This window comes from Accipiter gentilis, chromosome W (assembly GCF_929443795.1).
Source record: "Accipiter gentilis chromosome W, bAccGen1.1, whole genome shotgun sequence".
NCBI classification, from domain to species: domain Eukaryota; kingdom Metazoa; phylum Chordata; class Aves; order Accipitriformes; family Accipitridae; genus Astur; species Astur gentilis.
Window position 1 is genome coordinate 34,807,279 of NC_064918.1, and position 16,792 is coordinate 34,824,070.

General features: G+C 38.0%; 2 protein-coding genes across 6 annotated transcripts in view; one reads left to right on the forward strand and one right to left on the reverse strand.

The window, feature by feature from the left end:
* Positions 1-16,792, forward strand: part of LOC126035472 (single-stranded DNA-binding protein 2-like) — a 211,099-nt gene that overhangs the window by 173,891 nt on the left and 20,416 nt on the right. For 3 of the 5 annotated variants that reach the window (XM_049794099.1, XM_049794101.1, XM_049794103.1), the window contains 3 exons: positions 2,711-2,802; positions 10,241-10,289; positions 12,065-12,100. In XM_049794099.1, the coding sequence (XP_049650056.1) occupies positions 2,711-2,802; positions 10,241-10,289; positions 12,065-12,100 (177 nt within the window). The remainder of the gene's footprint in view (positions 1-2,710; positions 2,803-10,240; positions 10,290-12,064; positions 12,101-16,792) is intronic. The other 2 variants (XM_049794100.1, XM_049794102.1) reach the window with 1 other exon arrangement.
* LOC126035501 (uncharacterized) overlaps positions 1-16,792 on the reverse strand; it is a 185,532-nt gene that overhangs the window by 124,232 nt on the left and 44,508 nt on the right. The window lies entirely within an intron of this gene.

Sequence of the window (16,792 nt, forward strand, 5' to 3'; positions counted from 1 at the left end):
GTTTAGGAGGGAAGAATTAATCTAATACAATTAAGTTAGTCAAACTCTTTGTAGTAAAAAATCCCAAAAATATTCTTTAAAGATTTTTCTTCATCCACTATTGATCTAGATTTTTGTTGAGTGACAGAGAGATTTTAATGTAAAATTTGAAGTTCACGCTGCCATTTCTCCTCCTTATCAATCATAAGCATCTCTCTAGCTCTGTTTTCAAGGAGCGAAGCAACCTTGAATTGCAATAATCAGCCTGCTGCCTTGCTGCACAGGCAGTAAATGGGAAACCCTTAATGTGCTGGTATAGAAATGCTTCTTCAAATATAGCATTTATATGTTTGTTTCCCAACTGATATAAACTATTACCAGTAGAAATACTTTGATGCCTATATGATTGTGTCATATAATTATGTCAATATAAACCATGACTGTAAACAATTTTATTCAGTGTAAAGACATACATAGTGTGACTTAAGTCCTCCAAACCCAGAAAAGTTACCTCAGTTTTATATTTTGTGATTCTAGACTGTTTCAAACTAAATAACTTGAAGGAAGAAGTGGTATACAGTTGTAAATGCCTGAGTCTTTGAAAAGCTCCAAAGGCTTTGGTTCAGGCTCTTTCAAGCTGCAGTTATGCCAGCTGAACAGGCTGCTACCTACAATCTGTGACTGGCTACTTATTCCAAGTCCCCTCTGCTGGTGAGCTTCTCACATGCTCCCTAATGCATTCTAGTCAAAAACAATTGGGTTATCTTAAATATTTAAAAAATAAGTCTTGGCTAATCTGGCTCATTTTGACCACCAGAAGTTAGGGAGCACTCTTATGAACAACTCAACCACCAGATAAACAGTGGAGATGGTGACTTGGATTAAAAAGTTGTAAGCAAAAAATTAGGGCAATAACTTCTGCAGAGAGCATAGCTGCAGCTGAAGGAACCTATGTATCAGTAGCCTTAATGAAAATACTTTATGACCAAGAAGTACATTTGAGTAGAATTCTTCTAGCCCTGCAGGATTCCATAAAGATCTTTAACCCAGGTCCTCACAAATGATTCTTGAACTAAAGTAAAGAGGGGAGATACCAGACAGACCAAATAAGGAGAATGGGTCAGCCCTCCAAATCAAGATGTGAAAATGAAATAAAATAGATACAGAACTACTGTTTTGTTACAGTAAGACTGTCCTCTTCCAGATCCAGTAGTGCCAACTGAAGATGTTACTATGCCTAGCTGCTTTGGCTACCCACCAGTTACTGCCCTACAGTTCTGACAGAGGAGTTGCTACTGTGAGCATCCTCTAATCTATACCAGGCAAAATTATCTAGGATAACTCAGGTTAAACAGGTGGTTTGAGTTAATCTGGCTGACTTTTGCCTGAGCATGCACACCAATCAGTCTGCCAGCACTACAAAAAAAGGCAGGAATGAGTAGTGCTTGATGAATAGCTGCTATGAATCTTCAGATGGCACAGCTGGATCTAGAAGATGACATCAGTTTGCAGCCTTTGGACGTATTATTGCAAACCACCTATCTATGGGACACCTTTGGGAGTTTCTAATAATGAAAGAAATTATAAGTGTGGGGGCTTTGTTTGCAGCAACAGAACATCCTCTCATAGTTCTAGATCAGTTCTAGGTAACTGATATGTCTCGTATCACTCAATGTATATACAGCATCAGACCAATACTTTGAATCTTGTTGGAGTTCTCCCAGGTCTTCATGATTTCATTTTGACATGGGTTTGTGAATTTGACCAATATAGAGAACACCCATACCCATAAACTTGAGTCATAGTTTATAGTATAAGTAGTTTATAGTATAAGTAGAGTGTATTAGTTCTAGTATTGGAAAATAGCAACAATAATTTAGGATTTTTTTTAAAGTAAATAATTCCCCCCCCCAAAGTGCACAGCTGTTCATTTTAGAGAATATGCTATTATCCATTCCTTTGGAATATCAGAAAAATTTAGCAGGATTAACAGACATTACAGAGTAAATTATGTTTGTGAGGTGAGATAAATTGCTCTGCATTCATTTAAATTAAAATAGATATAATTTAATTTTTCATATAAATAGTACAGTTGCTAGGGTTTTGCCATAATATTATCAAAGCACAAACTGATTTTATAGGCCTTGGGCAATATGTTTATTACCATTGTTATGACATTCATTATCATATTAAATAATTTTCATATTAGTTACCTTAGATTTATTAGAATAGACTGATTAGAAGATAAATGTAATGGCTATTTTATATTTTATAAAAGTGATATCACGTGGTGTAATTTCATGCAAGCATTTATTGATACACTGTTCATTAACAAAATCTAATTTAAAATAATTTTATTTACATTTTTATAATGTAGAAATCTCAGAACAGTCCAGATTTCTTATTTTGATTGAGCTTCCTTGGTTTAAAAGTTGAATACATTATAAAACCTGCCCCTCACTGGCCATTGACTTGATCTCTATATGTGTAAATAATTCCTCCTGAAACAACTGACATTTTAAGTATTCTTAGCGTGTTTATATTGTTTGAGTAGTACATGTAGTTCTTTTTCCTTGGGAATAACATTATTATTTTTTTAAGTCAACAATGGAAACTCCTGAGAGAATTAATTACATTGGCCTATCTAGTTGGCAATTATGTAGGGATATCACTAACCTGCTGTCCTTTCTTTCCCCCTCCTCTTTGGTTTTGTTTTTTTGTTTTGTGGTAGTCTGACCCTTGGTTATCATTGCAGAACTATGGAGGTGCAATGAGACCCCCGCTGAATGCTTTAGGTGGCCCAGGGATGCCTGGAATGAACATGTAAGCGTAATAATAAAATCTTATATTTAGAAAAAAACATTATTTCAATTGAAAAAGTAACATTTGATAAACATAAGACAAGGGAGAACATGCTTTGGTTAGTAAACATGCTTTGATGGATAATAACTGCAATTAAAAGAAGTGAACCAACAGCGATTCTTCTGCACACATCTCTTACAGGCTCTTTTGTTTTCCTTCCAAGTCTGTACAAATACTGAGTTTCTTTTACAGATCAAAATTCAAATATTGGTAATATTTTGTCAGTATAGTCACTGATATTTCCTTGTATGTGTTTTTTAATGACATTGTTTTCCTTTTTTTTTTCTGATTATTTTGCCAAGAATAGTACAAGTATGCTTCTTTTCTGCAAAATAAATACATTATTTTAGCAAAATAAAACCATTGTCTATATTTATAAAAAGGACACGTATTTGAAAAAAAGAGTGTGGATGATTTCCCCTCTGTTGCTGTTTTTATTTCTGTAACTACATTTCCACTCTAACTGGATAGAACAGTATTACAGATATAAGTTCTTCAGTATTTCTGTGTACTTCTCAGGCTGGTTTGTCAATTAGTGTAAATTGGCTGAGTTCAGTTAAGCTATATGAATTTATTCCAGGTGCGGTCATTGGAATGCATTATTCCTTTTATACCTGTAGAGACACACACCCTTCCTAAGCATGTAGAAAAATTTCAGATGTAAAATTACTGTATCTACAGTAGACTAGATTTAAACTAAGGATTCTAGGATAGCAAATAGCCCAAAATGAGGAATCTTCTGCAGTTATGATAAATCCTTTGCTCACTAAGAGATATTTCTATGATTAGCAAGCCTGGGAAAAAAATAAGGTGCTCCTTGCATTATTTAGATTTCTCTCTTAAGCGATTCAGAAATTTTAAGGGGCTGTTATAATTACATTCAACATAACACAGGCCAGAGGTTATCAAGTGATTCTTATATCTTGGCCCTGCCTCCACATAAATTACTACACTGGTTTTTAACCAGCATTTTGCAATCCCTGGCTGGTCACAGAAGGCAGCATGTCAGTCAGGATATCAAGACACAGAAATGATATTACAGTTTAAAGCAGAGAACATTTTATTTTCTTACTCCTTTTACAACTTTGTCTTTCAAGAATGAGTTTGCAGCAGATCAACACAGAAAACAGTCAAGATTTATATATGCTTGTTATCACTATATTATTGATATTAATTTTTACTCTTATTTTTCAATTTTACTTTATGTTTATAGGCTCATATACATAAGCAGGAGAGGATAATTTTCATTTCAAATAAAGTTACCAACCTGAAAAAGTAAAAGAGGTACTGAGTTTTAGAAAAATATCTAATCCAACATATCCTTACTTTATTCTGATTTCCAGATAAAACTTGAATTCTTGAAGCAAATAAAATCTAAAGTTGGTTGTTACTCTATCATAGACAGCATATATTGGATTCAAGACAATTCTAGGAGCCTTCCCAAGGGTAGGCATTTCTTCTTTTAAATAGAATCAATGTAGAAAAAATATTTAAATATTTGACATTCAGTGCGAGTATATAAGCAGTACATAGATTGTCCTCAGAAGGAGATTTTATGATAGAAAAAGGAAATACAACTTCCTAAAATAAAATGTTGTATAAGTAAAAATCAAGATAGGTAAGATATTTTGAGGATAGTTATCCACATAAATCGGTATTTACATAAAATGTTGGCAAATGGGTTCCTGGATGAAAAAAAGAACTCCTTCTCTGCCAGAAAGAAGAATATGGTTATGGGTTGAAATACTAATATTTCATTATTGCAGAATTTAAGCAGCACATTTCATCTTGCATTGAATCAGTAAATGTACATGTTCTTTTAATTCAGTAATGTGGGAAAGTGCATTATTCTTTGAACTTGTGTGTTCTGTTGAAGGGGATACCATGAACTGCAGTCTTTTACTCAGGAAATTCATGAGCTTTGAGACAGTGTATGATTTCTTCTGAGAGCAATATTAAATAAAGTAGTAATTATGAAGTAGGTAACCATAGCTATCTCTATGTCTATCAATCAGGCATATGCTGCACTCCTTTACATTTCTTACAAACTCATCTTTACTCCAGTTCAGCTGGAAGTGGGAACAGAATACTGTTTCTTGTTTTCGAACAGGACTTCACACTGTCCCTTGCCATATAATGCACATTAAAGGCTTAAGAGAGTCCAAGGTGCTAATGTTGGAATATTATGCTGGAGCATATATTGATCTGTGTTATATGCTGAATTACAGACCTTTGTAAGGAGTTCCATTATTGCATGCCTTCTATGTGAATAATTTTTTAGAACTTTTTTTTTACTGTCAAAAAATATTTTTTCCTCTTTCAAATGGAGTAACATACACTGTGGTTTGGGTTTCTTTTAACTGTATTTCCAGGACATCAGTTTGATTTCTTACTGTAAAGTTATTGCTGTCAAATTTGTCTGAAATCTGATAATACTGAAGTCCTTATACTGTGAAATCTTAGTAAAGACTTGTCTGATCAATTCCAATATTCAAAATCAGTCAGAGTGCATCTAAGGATAACCCATGGGCAATAAATGGACTCAAATATGTTAGAATTCATACTTTGTACATCAAATAAATTGTAAGGGATAATATAATGCTAAGAAATATCAGTCACATAGTACTTGCATTTCTATAAAAGATAACTTCCTTATTGCCTTATGTATTGTGCATATTCATTTACATTTGTCTTCACATAGACGTATCTTTTTCTTACATTAAAATTTTCCTGTGTTTTATTCAATGATTTTGGATTTTTGGCTATGTTAAAATATAAAAATATGTGTACTCTACAAAAACAGTTGTCATGTTAAAATCCAGCTTTTTCTCCCATGAAAGATCTAAAGGAAGCCATTCTGGTTAAGAGCAAAATATCTGCCAAATATAATTTTACATTTTTCTGGATGAAAAAGTATCCTTTATTGTTAAAAATGGCAACAACCAGCCTGAGAGGTCATAGACGGTATTTCAATCCAGGAGCATATACATAATAAATTTAGTTGTATTAGGTGTATGTGGCAAGGTTTCAGTAGCAGGAGGGGAGCTGTGGGAGGGGGGCTGCAGGGGTGGCCTCTGTGGGAAGAGGTCAGGGGCTGCCCTGTGCCAGACATGGCCAGTTCCAGCTGGCTCCGCAACAGCCCCACATCAGGCCACAGCTGAGCTCTTCAGTGGAGTTGGTGGTGCCTTTGTGAAAACATATTTAAGAAAGGGCAAAACCACCACACAGTTGGGGGGGGGGGGGGGGGGGGGAAGAGGAGGAGGAGAAGAAGAAGAAGAAGAAGGAGAAGAAGAAGAAGGAGAAGGAGAAGAAGGAGAAGAAGGAGAAGAAGGAGAAGGAGAAGAAGGAGAAGAAGAAGAAGGAGAAGAAGGAGAAGAAGAAGAAGAAGAAGAAGAAGAAGAAGAAGAAGAAGAAGAAGAAGAAGAAAGACTGAGAAACAGCAGAGGGAACACTGAGGTAAGAGAAGAAGGAGGGGGAGGAGGTGCTCCATGGCACCAGAGCAAATATCCACCCTGCAGCCCATAGAGGACCCCACACCAGAGCAGGTGGGAAGTTAGCAGGAGGACTCAGGAAGAAAGGAGTGAAGTTTGAGCCTGGGAAAGGGGAGGAGGTGTTGTTTTAATTTTTGTCTTTGTTTCTCACTACCCGAATCTATTTTGATTGGCAAAAAAAAAAAATTAATTTTTCCAAGTTGAATCTGTTTTTCCCATGACAGTAACTGGTAAGCAATCTCCCTATCTTTATCTCAACCCAAGAGCTTTTGCATACTATTTGAAGCAAATACAAAAGCAAATTGATGACTGGCCAGTTTTTATTGCTGAGCATGACATTATATGACATGGAACATCCCCTTTGACCAATTTGGGTCAGCTGTCCTGGCTATGTCCCCCCTCAACTGCTTGCCCACCCCCAGCCTACTCACTGGGGGGCAGAGTGAGAAGAAAAAGAGAAAGCCTTGATGCTGTGTAAGCAGTGTTCAGCAATAACCAGAACATTGGTGTGTTATCAACACTGTTTTATCCACAAATGCAAAGCACGGCATAATACGGGTTGCTATGAAGAAAGTTAACTCCATCCTGGCCAGACCCAGTACACAAAAAGATCTTCTCCAACACTTTTGCATTTCCAACCTTCCAAAAATAATGCCAGCAGCTGTATTGGGTGTATACGGCAAGGGTGGGTTTTTTTTGGGGGGGGGGGTGCTGCAGTGGTGAATCACCCCACTGCAGGCTAAAGCTGATTTAATCAGCAAAGCCTGTGGCACCTCTGTGAAAACATCTTTAAGAAAGGGCAAAAATGCCACAGAAAGAGCAGAAGATGGAACAAAAAGAGTGAGAAACAGCAAAGGGAACACCAATGTCAGAGCTCTATGGTGGAGCAGATATCCACACCGCAACCCATAGAGGACCCACACCAGAGCAGACGGATATTCCTAAAGAAACTGCAGCCTGTGGAGAACCCATGCTGGAGCAGATTTTTCTAAAAGAGTTCACCCTGTGGAGGACCCACACAGGACCAGAGGAAATGTGAGAAGGAAGGAATGGCAGAGAGTAATCATTATGTACTGAGCATAACCCCCAATCCCCCCATCCCGCCTGTGCCACTTGGGTGGGGCAGGTAGAGGAGTCTGGAGTGAAGGATTGAAGTTAAGCCTGGGAAAGGGGGGGAAGAAAGGTGGTGTTTTAATGTTTGTCTTTTTGTTTCTCACTACCCAAATCAGTATCTATTTTAATTGACAATAAATTAAATTTCCCCAAGTAAAGTCTGCTTTGCTCACTACAGTAATTGGTAAGCAATCTCCCTGTCTTTATCTCGACCCATGATCTTTCTCTTTCCTGTTCTTCCTATTTTCTCCCCTGTCCCACTGAGGAGGGGTGTGAGTGAGTGAGCAGCTGGGTAGGAGCTTGGCTGTTAGTCAAGGCTAACCCACCACAGCGGCATAAAATGAAATTATTCACTTAATTTTCACTTTATTTCAGTTGATTGTTTTAGCCAACTTCTTTATAGTTTTATCAACAATGTAATAAAAAATAACAGAGTTTCAATACTAAAACCCTGAGGCAACATATATACTTGAAAGTTTTTATTTCTGCAAAACTTTAAAATAGATAGAAAACTTCCTTAACTCATTTATAAAGCCTACTTTTTATGCTGTATTTAAATAATTTTCCCATGTCTAGCAATCTGTGGTGGCTAATGTAGCTTTTCTAAAGCCCAGGAGACCAGAGTGCCATTTTAAATGCAGAAATTTTGTCATCTGCTCTGCCTTTATGTTTTCAGGACCTTCAAAAAGTCATTTTATTTTCATTTTGAATAAACAGGAGTGCTAATGCTACCAGGAATAATTGTAGTTATTCATATGTTATGACTGTAAACACTGAGATTTTTACCTTCCATATGGTTTAGTTCCCTCAAGACTTTTAAAGTAAGAACCCTAACCACCAAACTTCTCTGAGCTCAGATAAGATTAAGAAAGTTAATATAACAGCAAGAGCTGTGAGAAAAACCTGCTGTGTCAGGAAAGGAGTTTTTTCCTTTTTCCTTTCCCTCATTTTGCTTTTAGTATCTGTCTGATGTTTAGTCTGAGTTAGCTTTTCAAAGACTTCTTTTGCCTGTTGTATTCTTCTCCCACCTGCTAGGAAATTGCCACTTAATCATAAATACACCATTTGGGCAAAGTGCAACAAAAGAATGTCTGAAAAGTCTGAAATTTCCATTTTGCCTGCTGTATGGTAAATTTCATGTTTATGTGATTTCTGTGGAGATAATGTAGCCTAAGTCAGTCAAGTAGCAAACTAATTTTAGATACTGTCCTGGTTTCCGCTGGAAAAAGTTAATTTTCTTCTTAGTAGCTGGTATAGTGCTGTGTTTTGGATTTAGGATGAGAATACTGTTGATAACACCCTGATGTTTTAGTTGTTGCTAAGCAGTGTTTATACTAAGTCAAGGATTTTTCAGCTTTTCATACTGCCCTGCCAGTGGAGGTTGGGAGTGCACAAGAAACTGGGAGGGGACACAGCAAGGACAGCTGACCCAAATGAGCCAAAGCAGTATTCCATACCATATTATGTCATACCCAGTATATAAACTGGGGGGAGTTGGCCAGAGGAAACTGCAGCTTGGGGACTGGCTGGGCATCGGTCAGTGGGTGGTGAGCAATTGTATTGTGCATCACTTGGTTTGTATATTCTAGTAGTAGTAGTAGGATTTTCCCTTACTTTTCTGTCCTACTAAACTGTCTTAATCTCAACCCACGAGTTTTACTTTTTTTTTCCTGATTCTCTCCCCCATCCCACTGGGTGGGGGGGAGTAAGCGAGTGGCTGTGTGGTGCTTAGTTGCTGGCTGGGGTTAAACCACGACAGATAGGTGTCTAAATATATGCTTAAAATGTATGTATAAAATGGCATGGTTTCAATTTTTTATATATAAAATACATAAATATATCCCTATAGAAATATAGTTGTTATTCTTAGATACGTATTATAGCAAATGGCTTGTTTTTCTAAAAAATAATTTTAATCAAAAGATTAATAAGGAACTAGCATTACTTTTACTAATGAAACCTTACTATACTTGCAGTATTCTAGACCCATACTCAATAAATGTTTGCTACAGTCTTTCAGGAAGGTATTTAATTATGTAAGCAAGAGTATATTTCTATAGCTGAAATTGCACTTACAGTATAGTAATTTCTGCTTTGGTCTATATTGTAAATAAACTTTTGCGGAATATGTGATACTTCCTCCAAATATTTTTTAAAATGTGAACAAAGTACAAAGAAATACACTCCTCATGATAACTTTAAAGAATTTTGCAACTTGTATTTTACTCTCTTTAAAACTTCTGTGCCACAATAAAACATCATCTCTATGTAACATAGAGTTAAATTCTCCCTGAACAAGAAGAAAACACTGTAAGAGGCGCAAATTTGCAGCGTCTTTCAAATTGTTCCATTGAGAATATGGTAGGGGAATATCTGACACTTCCTAAATCTGCAAGTGTTCTGACACTGATGCAAAACTAGATCATCTCTGGCAGTGTGGCTACTGATGAAAGACTTGTTATGATGCAGTTCTAGCAGGTAGTGTCCTAAAAAGGCCATAGAATGAGTTAAGAACTGAAATGTCTTAAATGAAAATGGCAAGGTTCTAATAACAAATAAATTATCTTTAATCATCTCATAAACTGATTAAATGAAGAAGGTAGTGCAACAATGATAAGTTTGCTATACCATTATAACTTGGTATAGTTACGGTTTATAATCACACTTTATTACAATTTAAAAAGCTATATCTTAACTTAATCTGGGAACAGATTTCTTGAAAACATTTGCTTCCTCATAATTGATCAGAAGCTAGGGGGATTGTTCTGTTTCTCATCTTTCATCTTCTATTACAGGGGTCCAGGCAGTGGTAGACCTTGGCCAAACCCAACCAGTGCCAATTCTGTAAGTAAATATTTAAATATATTAGACATCATCTTATATTAAGGGAGTTGTTTTTCATCAATACACCGAACCATAGGAAACAAAATCTACTTTATTCAACAGATAGAACATTGCATGCTTTATATTTTTTCCCCATTATATTATGTTCCTTTTAACCCTAATGCAGAGAAGGTACAGTGAGGACCATGTCTTAACAGAGAACTCATTGACCATTTTTTACTGCAAATATCCAGCTCTGTTCATAAACACACAGCTCTACATCAGTTATAGAACTTCCTTAACAAAAAAGTTTTCCTGGAGCATATTTAAAATATATTTTAGCTTCCTTTAGTGCAAGTAAGAAGAGTTAGGTCAATACTATCTGGCTAGCAAGCTCTACAGAAATCATAGCTTGAGAAGATTTATCCTAACATGCACTTATATATTTTACATAACAAAAGCATATTTACTCCTGTTAACTAGGGAACACAGAATCATAGAGCAAATGTTTGCAAGACATCAGCATTTGCATTTGGATAAGATGGGTCTGGCTGGCCAGATGGTATTGGTTCTTTTTGTTGTCCTCAGTTTTGTTTTTTTATTTCTACTGAATTACAATTAGGAAAAAAAAGAGCTGAAACTCTATCTCTCTTTATTTTTGCATGCACTCAACTAAAATGGGCATTAGGGCATTTTTTGACTGAAAGTTGAAACATTTTCACTCTATGAAATTAATTGAGAAGTCCAGTACTACATACATTTGTAAAAATTTGTTGGCTGGCAAGTGGTCTACAACCATGGAAAATGCTTATTCTACAAAATAATTTTGTCATTTCTCAACCGAGTTTCTTAATCTTACCCCATCCTCCTATAATGGTATCACTCCCTGCTCCTTGAGACAATTATCACAAAGACTATTTCATAAAGAATAAAAATGGATTGATTATTTGCAGACAACTGTTTTTCTCCAAATATCCTTTGTAACAAATACCAAAATTGAAATTAAATTAGGAAACTGTCCTTTTTTTAAAAAAAAAGAAAGAATAATGCAAAGACATAAAATGAGTATCTTCGCAGCTGAAAGAAATGGAGAGATGCTTTTCCTTTTATGGTCTGGATTTTAATCAAGATTCAGTACATATAAGAACATAGAAAATTAGTCCCTGTTCAGTATGACTCCGAAGTCCTGTCGACTTAAATGCAAGTATGTGCTACTTGAGCTTAGATCTTTATAAAGCATATTACATTAACAGTCTTACAGCTGAACCTTTTACAAGATCATTACAGAGCTTATTGTGCCTCCCACACTATGAATGAGAAGATTCTTGTGATAGACACAAGGACTGGCATTGGTACTAGAGTTTGTAACTTGGTGTCTTACAAGAGTGATGTTGGCTGTTCAACATGCATGCATCACTTAGTATGAAATAATAGAGAATAGATATCAGACCTCAACTTGCATACATTTATGTATATGAATTATGTTATTCCTGTTGATTTCAGTAAAGTGGATTCCAGGACACAGTAATCTTAAACAGAAATATTTTGATTTGAAATATTTGGTATTAAATTCTGTTTATGACTCTATTGCAAGTTTTAGTCTTGAACATACAATAAACTCTTAGTTAGAAAAGGTTCTGTGTGTTTGTTAACAATAGCATTTTCCCATAATCTTTAACTTTGTCTTTAAAATTAATTATACAAATATGCTTTAACATATGACTGTCAATAAATGTAGGCATGGATACCATCTCTCTGCAGAAGAAATTACTGTTTTGTTTCTGTTGATATTACAGATACCTTATTCTTCAGCATCTCCTGGGAACTATGTAGTAAGTACACTGTTATATATTTGCTCATTAAAATAGATGTTACATTTTATTTCAGCAAAGAAGTCATTGTCCACATGAAGAACCCTTGTGTGTTGGTTAAGAACTGAACATCTGAACTGCAATTAGCTGTTTTGTCTGCCATCTGTGGTGCATATGTTGATATTCATTACTAGAATCATTATCAGTGTTCTAAATTGCTCTAAGTACTATCTTTTATTTCAGCATATGTTTCCATAACCAACAAAATATATTGTCTTCAATAATAAAGGACGAAAAAACCCAGCTGCTTTGGTGATACGATATTGTGCATGAATTTCTGAACTTCTTCAGGAAAAAAAGCATTTGAAGACTTAGAATAGGATTTTATCTCCCCAAAGATGTATAAATGGGTCCCTATAGCTAACATTTTAAAGGATATTTTTATTCTTAAAATTGCCTTCTAGAGACTTGAAAACTTTTTTCCCTCCATATTTTGTTTTGGTTTTATTTCACAAATGTTGTCTTAATTTATTATGGATTAGTTGGTATTCTTTTTTCTAGTATTAACTGTCATTCAACCCCAGGTGACAATACAGACCTGAAGGCCATGCTGTATGTGCAGCACAGCGCAGCACAGTGCAGCACAATGCAGGCCTAGGCCTACTCAGGTTAACTGTTGTGTGGATCACTAAGTCCTCTACGTACAGTGGTCTCCTGGTCAGGATCACTTTATTCCACCCTTTAATCCACATGCAGTTTACCTTTCTTAAATATATTATAAGTTACAGATTATATTAGTAAGCGGTTCAGCTAATAGAAAGTTTCTTATATATAAGCTAGTCACTATGAATAATAATAGTACAAGGATAATGACAAGTAAAACAAATACTGGTTGTGAAAATAAGTGCAGAACAGTAATATTACAGCTAGGACTACTGAAGATGTCCTGCCATTGGGCTCCACCCCTCCTCCGATGTCCTGTAAGACAATGGTGGTGCAAATTTCACCAAACAGTCCAGTTACTTGTGTAGTAGACAGGAAGGAGCTTTAGTGCAGCCAGTGGGCAGGGGCATCCAACACTTCATGTTTGTTGATACATAGCATGCAGCAAACAAAAGCAGCAGTGTGAGGCTCCACATAGAAGTTCTGCATGAGATAAATCAAAGGCATTATTTTATGTACAGCATATGTCGAGGCACATAATGAGGTGTGTTTGACTGTTCCTCTAGGATTAGGTACATGGCCTCTGGTCCCTTTGCCAGGATCTCTGCAGGGATGAATATCCCTTGAGGAGTCTAGTACACACAGTACACTTGCAGTGAGTCATGAGACTATCAGCATCTCAGATTGTACCTCATAGGGCTGGTGACCTAATAGAAGCTGGTAGGAGGTATAGCCTTGAAAGTATGCTTTATTATTCAAATTCATTACAGCTTGTTGTAGCACTGTTGGCCAGTAACGCAGTGTGAGAGGAACAGCATGTGTAACTGTTCCTTCAGTAAGGCATTGGTCTGCTTGAGTAGGCCAGCTCCCCTGGGATGATGAGGTACATGGTATATCCAGTGTACTTTGTGCTCGGCAGCCCAATGTTGAACCTTTTGGCCTGTAAAATAAGACCCATTGTCCGACTGGATACAGGTGGGTGGGCCTATCCACTAGCTAAGTAATCACAGGCCTTTCAGTGTCCCTTTCTGGTCAGCATGTGTAGCTGGGGACAACAGCAACATAGATAGTATATGTGTCAACCATTATCAATATGTACTATAACTGCTGTGCTTTTGGTAAGGGCCTGATGTAATCTATTTGCCAGGTATAGCCAAGGACAGGGCCTTGTTGAATCTGCCCATAAGACTGCTGAGGCAACTTTTTATCTTTCAATACCTTAGAGACTGCACACTGGTGCACTAGCTCCCGAATGGCTTCCCAGGTACATGGGAGGCCCCAACTTTGGGTCCATCTGTATGTACCATCGACACCCAGGTGCCCAGATTTTTTGTGGGTCCATTTACCAAGGGCTTACTCATCAGATAATAGAGCATCAGGGGATGGGATATCAGGAGGTAAAGTAGCACTATTAATTCGAGCTAATCGATCAACTGTGGCATTGTGCTCCCAACCCTCCCTGACACCCCAGGTGACATGGACATCAACATGTTGAACCCACAGGTTCAAATTCACACATTTCTGGGCTGTTTCCATAAGTCCTGACCCCACAGTGTTTTCCTGTTTATTGTCCAATTGTCTGCTTGCTGCTTACTAACCCATGCAGTTAATCCCTTATATGCCACCCAGGAGTTGAGATATATATATGCATAGCTTGGGACTAGAGGTCTCTTCTAATATCATGAGCACAGCCATTAGTTCCGCATACTGACTGCTGCCCCCTTTGCCTTGCTGAGTCAGAGATTTGCTTGGCAGAATTAAAGGTGGCAGTCTTCCACCACCTCTCCCCCTTAAGATATCTTGCTGACCCATCCATGAACCAGGCACACTGTCGCTGCTCAGGAGTGAGGTGTTTGTATGGTGGGGCTTCCTGAGCCCAGGCAGGGGTTAATGGCTCCAAACTAGGTTGAGATACAGTTGTCAATTCTAGTTGGGCTATTTTTTTCTTGCAAGGCACTGATTTTGTGGGGACCTAGCTTTGCCTGCATGGGAATATACCATTTCCCTTTTACAGTGCTGTAATGTTGTGCATTTCCAATTCTATAGTTGGTATTATTAGACAAAACCCAGTGCAATATAGGCAAGCCCACATTCAGAGTAATGGTCTCTCCCCCAATGACTCAATCAGTTTCTACTAAAGCACAATATGCAGCCAGTAGTTGTTTTTCAAAAGGCATGTAGTTCTGTGCAGGGGGCATGGGGGGAGCCGACATGACCAGAAGCTAAGCAGGATTCACCTCCCTTCACCTTTTTACCACAAGCTCCAATGTGCTAGCAATATCATCTCCTGAAACTAGGATTTCCAGCTCAAAAGGTTTGTGAGATTGCTTAGGACCCAGTGCAACAGCATAGGGCACAGCATGCTTAGTTGGTTTGAAAGCTCTTTTTTCATTTCCCCCCCCCCCCATACAAACTGGTTCCTCTTTCTTGCTACATTATGCAGGGGTCTTAAAATCTGTGCTGTGTGGGATAAACTGTCCAGTACCCCAATAATCCTACAAAGCACTACACATCAACCTTGCTTTGGGGCTCAGCTATATGAAGTACTGTTTGTTTTGCAGCTTCAGGCATAATCCAGCAAGGTCCTTGCCAGATGAAGCCTAAAAATTTTACTTCAGCTGCTGGTCCTTGTGCTTTTTGTGGATTGACTTCCCAACCATGCCCCCTCACGGTGTCCACGACAGTGCTCAGTGCCTCTCCAACATCCTGCTCCGTAGATCCAGTCAGCAGGATGTCATCAGTATAAAGGAACAGTTGACGCTGGGGGCAGGCTGTGCTCCTCCAAGTGCTGAGCCACAATCCCGTGACAAATTGTGGGGCTATGTAGGTATCCCTGAGGCAGCACTGTAAATGTGTACTGCTGGCCTTCCCAGGAAAAGGCAAGGTGTTCCTGTGACTCTTCAGCAATAGGAATATTGCATTCACCAAGTCAATAACAGCATGTCAGGCGCTTGCCTCAGCTTCCAGCGGCTCAAACAAGGTGAAGATGTCTGGCACAACCGCAGCCATGGGAGGGGTGGCTTTGTTCAAAAGCTGGTAATCTACAGTCATATGCCAGGACCCATCTGGTTTCTTTGCAGGCCAAATAGGGCTATTAAATGGTGAATATGTCTGTCTGATAACTGGCTTCTAGCAACTATTTAATAGTTTGAGAAATTTCAGCATGCTCCCCAGGCAACCAGTATAGTTTTAAGGCTACAGGATTGGGGGGGGGGGGGGGGGGGGGATGTCAGCACAATGGGTCATAATCCTCCCTACCATAAGTTTCCAGATCTGAGCTGATTGGATACTGTCATGGTTTAGCCCCAGCCAGCAACTAAGCACCACGCAGCTGCTCACTCACTCACCCCCACCCAGGGGGATGGGGGAGAGAATTGGAAAAAAAAAGCTAAAACTCGTGGGTTGAGATAGGAACAGTTTAATAGAACAGAAAGGAAGAAACTAATAATGATAATAATAACAATAATAAAATGACAATAATAATAATAAAAGGATTGGAATATACAAAACAAGTGATGCACAATGCAATTGCTCACCACTTGCCAACCAATGCCCAGTTAGTTCCTGAGCAGTGATCCCCCCCAGGACAACTCTCCCCAGTTTATATACTAGACATGATGTCACATGGTATGGGATACCCCGTTGGCCGCTTTGGGTCAGCTGCCCTGGCTATGTCCCCTCCCAACTTCTTGTGCCCCTCCAGCCTTCTTGCTGGCTGGGCATGAGAAGCTGAAAAAATCCTTGACTTAGTCTAAACATTACTTAGCAGCAACTGAAAACATCAGTGTTATCAACATTCTTCTCATACTGAATGCAAGACATAACACTATACCAACTACTAGGAAGAAAGTTAACTCTATCCCAGCTGAAACCAGGACAGATACCAAAAGAATATCTTCCCCTAGTGGTATAAAAGGTCTTGCCTGCTAACAGATTGTGCCCTATGATATATTCAGGCACTCTTGTAATCCATATTTGAGCCAAAAATGGTGGTTATCTTTCTAATTGTAAGATCAGAGAAACTCATTGAGCTGGCTCTTGTCCCCTCTC